Below are 8,615 nucleotides of genomic sequence, written 5' to 3'. Positions count from 1 at the left end.
CCTGGGCTGCACCCCTGCCTGCCTGCACCCTCCTCCAGTGCCCCCCGGTCGTGGGCGTGAGTCCGGAAGTAGCCACAATCCAGCCAGGACCGCCGCTCGTAAACCTGGGTAAACCTGTATAAGCTCTGGCGTTGACAGCTGGAAGGCAGCTGGGACTGTGGCGGCGCCCCTCCCTGTACCCACCTCCGCCATCGCATTGCCAGAGTTGAACACCCCTTCTAAGTCCTGGAACAGCACCCACTTCTGTAAGGTAAAAACTGTTTTAACCATTTCCTTCGCCTTTTCTCCTAACCCCCACTGCTCTTTTTCCTCTCCAGCTCTGGGGAGGTGACACTGGCTGTCCTTCCACCTTGGATCTCTTTAAATCTGGATTTCGAGAGGAACTCAGGCAGGAGTATGTAAAAGAGATGCTGCTTGGTCCCTACACTTCCTCCTTTTAATGACACCTTCCCCCTCTCCCTTGCTAGCAAGTAGACAGGGCACTGTGGTTGCCTTATTCTGAGGGGAAAATCTACATCATTAGTTGCGTGAAGATTTGGGTCAGAGTGAGAGGGAGATTAGAGTGGCACAGTCAGGCACTTGAGGGGAGAGTAAAGTTCCTGGAGAGCCAGGGCAGGGGGCAAGGGTGTCTTCTTGAAGCTACATACCCGGTTTATATGCTTCTTCCAACTTTTGGCTATTTACTGCCTCTGGCTATAGGGAGGGGCCAGGGCTGTTTTGACTCCCTTACCGCCACCAGAGGATAATTCCAGCTGGAGAGAAAGTGTAGGACTTGAGTTAAGAAAAGAGGAAAAGCATGAAATCCTGATTTGTTTGAGTACCTATGAGTCTCAGAGTCTCTCCTGCTCTGAAATACTCCATGCCCAACCCACCAGGCATGCTTCCTGTAGAGTGGAACTCCTCCATCACACTTCTGGCCCCTCTTCTGAAGCCTTAGCCCACTTAGCTTTTTGCCCAGATTCTCTGAGACCCAGCTCCCTCTGGTATCCAGCTCCTGGGTTCTTTTGGCCCACTGGCCTGGCCAACTAGTGGCCCAACCCCCGCTTAATTATTGATCATTTCTGGCATTGGACAGAAAAGCTAAGAAATAAGTGCTGTTTTTCTCCAAGCTTTTAAAAAAGTGTCCCAGGCTCTGGTTTCTGCTTCTAAGACTCATCCTAAGTGTCATTTGGGAAGGGAGGAAAAAAGGAGAGAGAGGAAAAAAAAAGCATAAGGCCTGCAGGCAATTTTTGCTACTATGATTCTAAATCAACAACATGTAAATGAGATGCAGCTAGCATAAATTATATTCGAATCAGGAGGATGATCAATTTGGGTGACTAGGCTTATTTCGGTGACTTTTCTGTTCCTCAACTTCACCCCCCAGGCTTTACCCTAGCCCTAAATTCCTGCCAGATTGCAAAAGGAAGCATAGTTTCAGGTTAGGAGGAAGCAAGAGAAAAGATTTCTAACAAGTTTAATTTCTCCCCCTTTCTCACCCTGATCAAGGGGGCGAGGGGAGTAAGGAGGTTGAAGGGAGATGTTTTCCAGGGGGCAGGGTTTGTGGCTTTTTATTATCTACGATCCATGGTGTTAATTAAATGTCTATGCTTAGCGCTGGTAGAGAGCAGGTTAAACAGGTCCAGAGTTGACATCTAAAATGACCTAGATGGGAATAGATGGAAAGAACATATGCACAGGTAGAGGAGTGGAGACGGAGCATTTTTTGTTTTACAGAAATCAATAATCAGTATTTTCATATTCCATGTAGTGGGCAAGAGAGTATCTCTGGGTTTGGGCAGTTTTTGGAGCATAGAGGACCTGAGGAGACGTCGCTATCCCATCTCTAGCTGTCAAGAGAAGCTTACTGGAAGAAAGGGGTCGGGTGGGGGGTGTGTGTGTGTGTGTGTGTGTGTTTTGTACGTCTGATCTGAAATTACTTATCAGAACCGATCTCTGATTCAAGTCCCCATGGCCTGCATTTCCCCTCTCTAGCCTACAGGAAGCTCCTCCCAGGATCTTTTTGTTGTGGTTTGCGATTGTGTAAAGCTGGAGTTGTGAAGGTGGAGTCCTTTGAGGAGAGAGACTTCTTTCTCACCAGTGTTTTGCCTTTAGGGGCATGGTACTGACTCTCTTTATTCTTCACCCCAAGCACTATATTACTGTTCATCTTTTTGCCCTTGGGATGAGGCAGAGAGAAGATGGCCCTAAAGATATAAGCCATTTGTGCTCAGGATGTTTCCTGAACAGCCAAGGGACAGGGTTCGGGTAGGGCAGAGGAATTACTCTCATTCTGGCTATGGTGGGGTTTACTGACATGATGCCTATTACAGGGTGAGCTAAAGATCACTGTATTAATAATCATTAGTATAGTTTTAATATTTCTTTCTCCTCCTCTTTTTCTTCTTTCTCCTTTTACCCACCCTTTCTGTCTTGTCTCCATTCCTTGTCCTTCCTGTTTCAGGGAAGCTGACGCCACCCAATGTCTTCAGTCCCACCGGAATCATCCCCCCCAAGCCTGAAAGTCCTGTACCCTCGTTGGTCCTATCTGGTCACAGCAAGTTAGAGGTGAAAGAGCCTGGCCTGGGGCCCTTCTGTTTACCCCAAAGCTGTACTACCTGTAGCCAGGAGTGGCTAACAGACGCTAACCGAGCCTTCTGCACTACATTCCTTTTCCAAGACTTTTCTGGCTCTGTTTGCGTTCCAGCCCAATGATTTCCTTCTTATTGGATTGTTCTCTCTTTTGCATATCAAGCCTAGATTAAGCCAGTCCCTGAGGACAGTAAAGTCCTTTGGTGGCCCTCAGTTGACCCCTCCTGACCATGGAACACCATCAGCCTGAGCATCCAGTCCATGGTGAGGCCAGGACTGCAGAGGTGGTCAGCCCTGAAAACCACGAGGTCCTGTCAGAACCCAATGAGCCCCCTCAGGACAAGGATGCCGAAGAGGCTGCTGGGGCAGCTGGAGAACAGGAGCCAGTAGATGAAGCTTTGCTGCCGGCCCAGGGCCAGGATAACCTCGGGTCTCCTCCACCTGATGCTAGCTCAAGCCAGCAAGGGCCAGCCCAGGGGACACAGCCTGAGGTAGAGACAGTGGGGGCCTGCTGCTGGCCCCAAGAGCTTCCCCAGTCCCCCAGGGCCCGACAACCTGAGCTAGACTTCTACTGTGTAAAGTGGATCCCCTGGAAGGGAGAACGGACACCCATCATCACCCAGAGCGCTAACGGCCCTTGCCCTCTCATCGCCATCATGAACATCCTTTTTCTTCAGTGGAAGGTAAGAGAGAGCTTGGATGGGGGCTCAGAAAACCTTGATCATTCTGATTTTCTCAAACCAAACTTTCCAGATTATTCTTCCTATTTCTCCAGCTTGAACAAATGAGATAAGATATTCGTAAAAACAAAACAAAACAATTATCTGTCCTACTCCTCTGTCTTCTACTGTCTAGCAAATAGGAATGCCTTGCAGTTTTCCACATTCATTCCCTTGCTCCAGTTGCAAGCCTTTCTTTTCCACCACACCTGACTGCTGGACAACCCCTGCCCTCCCCCTGCCTTTCTATGGGTTCCTCCTTCAGTGCTCCATGAAGGAAAGCACACACCTGGCTAACACTTTGATCACTCTTTGCCTCCAGGTGAAGCTGCCACCTCAGAAGGAAGTGATCACATCAGATGAGCTCATGGCCCATCTTGGTGAGTGACGGGGCCTTGAAGAGCAATTACCCAAAAGCTTCCAGTGCTATCTACTCAGCCAGAAATCCAGAGTGTTGAGGGACTCCCCATTCGGGGATCTTATGTGGCAGGGAAGGTAAAGATCTGTGGGGCTTCTCTGCAAGGCTGGGGAATGAAAAGGAAAAGTCAAGGTGTCAGGAGTCCTGGGTCGTCACCCCAATTCTTCCCTTAGCTTTCACATGTGACCTTGCGTATACCCTTCACCTTTGTGGGCCCATTTCTTCCTCTGAGAAACTAAGGCCCTTTGCATCTCTGAAAATCTGTGGTTCTGTGACATTACCTCCATTCTCCTGGAGAAGAGGAAGCAGCTTTTGGGACTGTTGGCAGGGTAAGCTGATAAGGAATCCTGTCTTGTAGGAGACTGCCTTCTGTCCATCAAGCCCCAGGAGAAGTCAGAAGGACTTCAGCTTAATTTTCAGCAGGTGAGGCGAAAGGTCTGTGGACATGGGGGTTTGCAGGCTTATAAGGGGACACCCAGGCTATTAAGAGAGGCCTTTCTGATGCTTCTCAGGAGGGTTCCTTGAACCATAATTTCTTTCTGCAGGAGGGGTAGGGTGTATCTCTGTCCTAGAAAATATGTTCATTTACATAAGATAAAGAAGGGTTGAGACAAGGGAGGAATTTCCATTGTAAGAGAACACCAGGGAAGAAAAGTTACAAGATTAAAAATTTTTTTTTTTTCTGGAGGTGGGAGTAGAGTGGGGGGAGGGGAGGCTAGAATATCCATCATTTTCTTTTTTTTTCCAGTTTTACTGGGATTTAATTGACATATAACACTGTGTAAGGTTCTTTTTTTCCATTTTATTTTGTTTTTTAAATTGAAGTATAGTTGATTTATAATATTGTGTTAGTTTCAGGTGTACAGAGTAGTGATTCAGTATTTTGCACATTATATTCCATAATAGGTTATTATAAGATACTAGGTATAATTCCATGTGCTATACAGTATATCCTTGTTGTTTACCTATAGCACTGTGTAAGTTTAAAACATACAATGTGTTGATTTGATCTATCCATTATTTTCTTTTCTACCCCAGAATGTGGACGATGCAATGACAGTGCTGCCTAAACTGGCCACAGGTCTGGATGTCAATGTGCGATTCACAGGTGTCTCTGATTTTGAGTATACACCTGAGTGCAGCGTCTTTGACCTACTAGGCGTACCTCTGTACCATGGCTGGCTTGTTGATCCACAGGTGAGGGTAGGGGGCGCAAGTGAGACTCAGTCAGCTCAAGCTGAGAGAGAAGCAAAATTTTGTGTGGAGGGGTTTAGGGAGGTAGGGAGTAGATTGGCTTGGGAGGGGATTAGGGCTAAGAGGCTGGATCCAGTGCAGAATTCCTTTAATTTTCACCTTTTTGGGGGGTAACATTCAAATACAAGCAAACAATATGGAAATAGGTCAATTCTTCAGACCTCAAAAGTTTCAGGAAGCTTTGGTTGTAGGGTTGCTGTCCTTGTGGGCTTGCTTCATTTCCTTCCTGAAAAAGATCTCCATTTTTTTGGTACCACCCCACCCCGCTGCTCATGCAGAGTCCTGAGGCTGTGAGTGCAGTTGGGAAACTGAGTTACAACCAACTGGTAGAGAAGATCATCACCTGCAAGCACTCCAGTGACACCAACCTCGTGACAGAAGGTGACCTCCCTCCCTTCTCTTCTGTGGCTCTTATGTGGAGGGAATGATGGCTACTTAGGTTTAGTGTTTATTGTCTGTCTCCCCACCATCATGTCCCACTAGAATGTGAGCTCCATGAGAGGGAGTTTGGGGAATTGTCTATTTAGTTCACTGACGTATCCCCCGGTACCTAGTGCGATGCCTGGCAAAAAGTAGCTGCTCAGTTAGAATCTGTCGAATGAATGAATACAGCCAGGCTTCAAGGAAGCGATTTCACAAGATGAGACTGACCCCTAGGGCTTTGACAGGGGCTCTCTGGATGATCCTACCGTGGACTTTGCATTTAAGCCACCCGCCCCCCCCTTTCTTGTGCCCTGCTGCCAGGCCTGATTGCAGAGCAGTTCCTGGAGACCACCGCCGCACAGCTGACCTACCATGGTCTGTGTGAGCTAACAACAGCTGCCAAGGAGGGCGAACTTAGCGTCTTTTTCCGGAACAACCACTTTAGCACTATGACTAAGCACAAGGTGATGAGGGTTTAGGAGGTGGGGGGTTGGAGTGCTGTCATTCCCTCATGCCTTTTTCTTCTGGGTCAGTGTTTCAGTCAGGATAAGGTAGCTTAAGCTGTGATAACAAATGACCCCTGAATCCCTGTGATTTACTGCAACAAAGGTTTATTTCTTTTTTCAAAAAAATATTTATCTATCTATTTATTTATTTATTTTGGCTGTGCCGGTCTTAGTTGCGGCACACGGGATCTTCGTTGCAGCATGCAGACTTCTTAGTTGCGGTATGCGGACTCTTAGTTGCGGCATGTGTTCGGGATCTAGTTCCCCAACCAGGGATCAAACCTGGACCCCCTGCATTGGGAGCACGGAGTCTTACCCACTGGACCACCAGGGGAGTCCCCAAAGGTTTATTTCTCACTCATGTTGCACGTCCGCTGCAGATTGGCTGCAGCTCTGTCCCACATCATCTTCACTCTGGGGCCCAGGCTGACAAAACAGCCTTTATCTGGAACATAGGAGGGGAAAGTGCGGGGGTGGGGAACATACCGCGCGCGTGCTTTTAGTGCTTCTGCCTGGAAATGACAATGTCAGTTCTGCTAACATCTCACTGGCCAGAGCAAGCCATAAGGAGTAAGCCTGCCATCAGTGGGACAAGAAAGTGTAAATCCTCTCCCAGGACGGGGCAGTGGAATTTTTGAACAATACTATAGTTTTCCAAAGCTAAAAATTGTCTAAGCTCTCTAGGAATTGAGTAGAAGAGGGAAAGGTCTTTGGTTCTCAAAGGATTTATCCTTATAACCATCAGGCGAGCCCAGAGAACCATGGGAAGTAGGGTAGGAAGCAGGGTCGTATGCGGGACTTTAGCCCGAGGACTCCATGCTTGACCACAGTGACCACCATACTCACATCCAGCTGACCACGACTCAGACAGCCCTTCCTTCTCCCCACAGCTGCGCATATTTATAAAAGATCCCCATCCCCACACTGACACGTTCCAGCTAGCACACCGATTGATTCCAATGGTCTCTGTGCATCTCAGATAGGTGCCTCTGTCACCTGTCCCACCAATGCACTTTGTCCTCCTCTTTGCAGGGTCACTTGTACCTACTGGTCACCGACCAGGGCTTTCTACAGGAGGAGCAAGTGGTGTGGGAGAGCCTGCACAACGTGGACGGAGACAGCTGTTTCTGTGACTCTGACTTTCACCTAAGTCACTCCCTAGGCAAGGGACCTGGAGCAGAAGGTGGGAGTGGCTCCCCAGAAAAGCAGCGGCAGGTGGACCAGGTGTGTGGGGCCTCTGGGGAGGGTGCAGAGAGCATGTCCGCCTCAGAGAGCTTCTTGCCACAGGTGCGAGCTGCCTGCATCTTATTATCTAGAGACTGTGACGTATGACAGCCATGCCCCTCTCCTCTCTGTTACCTTTCGGACCATCTCAGCACTTGGTGTGTATTCTCTGGCACCAGAGGTAAAATACTTGGCTGTCTGTGTTGCTCTGGAGGAGAAGGAGCTGGAGAATTGGAAGGATGAGGAAAGGCTGCTTTTGTTGTTGTCGTTATTTATTTATTTATTTTTTTGGCCACACAGCTTGTGGGATCTTAGTTCCCTGACCAGGGATTGAACCCGTGCCCCCTGCCAGTGGAAGCTCAGAGTCCTAACCACTGGACTGCCAGGGAACTCCCAGGAAAGGCTGGGTTGGAAACCTAAACGCAGCCTGGACATCCCCCTGCCCCAGCCTCCCTCACCACCCCCGTCCTTTCCCCTCTCCAGGACTACCTGATCGCCTTGTCCCTGCAGCAGCAGCCGTCGCAAGGCACATTGGGTCTTAGCGACCTGGAGCTGGCCCAGCAACTTCAGCAAGAGGAGTACCAACAGCACCAAGCCGCCCAGCCCGCGGCAGCAAGGGCCCTGTCACCGCAGGTGGGTCTGCTCCCCCTGCCCTTAGCGCTGCCCCTCCAGCGTTCCCACATCCCCGGCGTGCCACTCCTGCTTCCCCTGGTCCGGACACTTGTTATTCCTGCCATGTCTCTTCACGGTTTCCCTCGGGGCCTTTCTCCTGTCTGTCCCTCTCCCCTGGGTCCCTTCCTGTCTTTCTCTCCCCACTGCCCCTCCCAACCTGACCCTGCTTCCATCTAGAGTCTCTGTCCTGGGCTCTTCCACAGTTGATGGGTGACCAATTGTTAAATCTGATACAGGGGAGAGGAGCTGCATTTGGACGCCCAGCTGCCGAGCGTCGGCAAAGGCCGAAGCAAGAGTCCGACTGTGTCCTCCTGTAGCCCCGCTCAGTGCCAGGCTGCCTTGCCTCCGCTTTCAGAGGCTGGGGCTATTTTGCTTGCTCCCCAGCTCAACTTGAGATATGCAGGGTAACTTATTTATGGAACGTTGGGGATCAGAGCAGGCAGTAAATGCCAAGGTCAGACTTGGTGACGTCTTTGCCCTCACGTGCTGCCTCCTCTTCCTCCCAACCATCCCGGGCAACATTGGGGTTGGTGGGGTGAGGATTTCTGATTCCCAACTCCCTTTCCCCAGAATAGTCACGTTAATATACAGACTCAGGCTCCAGGGTGAGGTCCCTGTCTAGAACCCATCTCCCCTACTTTCTGCTCCTGCAGGCCCACCCGTATCCATCCGTTTGTTTCAGGGTTTAATTTTGGGTTTCTATCTCCATTATTTGTAATGCCTTCCTAGGGGTTTGGAAATAAAACTTCTTTCCTGAGGTCTGTTGTTTGCCTTACCCTGCAGCTATGGGGTTAAGTATTTGACTCAATTGAGGAATGCAAAAAGGGG

At 49.5% G+C, this 8,615-nt stretch overlaps 1 protein-coding gene across 1 annotated transcript; it reads left to right on the top strand.

The window, feature by feature from the left end:
• Nucleotides 1-110: 110 nt before the first annotated feature.
• On the top strand, nt 111-8,544 carry MINDY1 (MINDY lysine 48 deubiquitinase 1). Its single transcript, XM_007178019.3, has 10 exons — nt 111-250; nt 2,444-3,254; nt 3,613-3,670; nt 4,067-4,131; nt 4,747-4,905; nt 5,241-5,343; nt 5,707-5,849; nt 6,924-7,115; nt 7,599-7,748; nt 8,024-8,544. The coding sequence occupies exons 2-10, from the start codon at nt 2,802-2,804 to the stop codon at nt 8,102-8,104; spliced, it is 1,404 nt and encodes a 467-aa protein (XP_007178081.2). The 5' UTR covers nt 111-250; nt 2,444-2,801; the 3' UTR covers nt 8,105-8,544.
• The last annotated feature ends 71 nt before the right edge of the window (nt 8,545-8,615 follow it).

The sequence above is a fragment of the Balaenoptera acutorostrata genome, chromosome 1, assembly GCF_949987535.1.
Source record: "Balaenoptera acutorostrata chromosome 1, mBalAcu1.1, whole genome shotgun sequence".
NCBI lineage: Eukaryota > Metazoa > Chordata > Mammalia > Artiodactyla > Balaenopteridae > Balaenoptera > Balaenoptera acutorostrata.
Note: the sequence above shows the minus strand (reverse complement) of the source record. Positions and strands in the feature narration are given on the sequence as shown.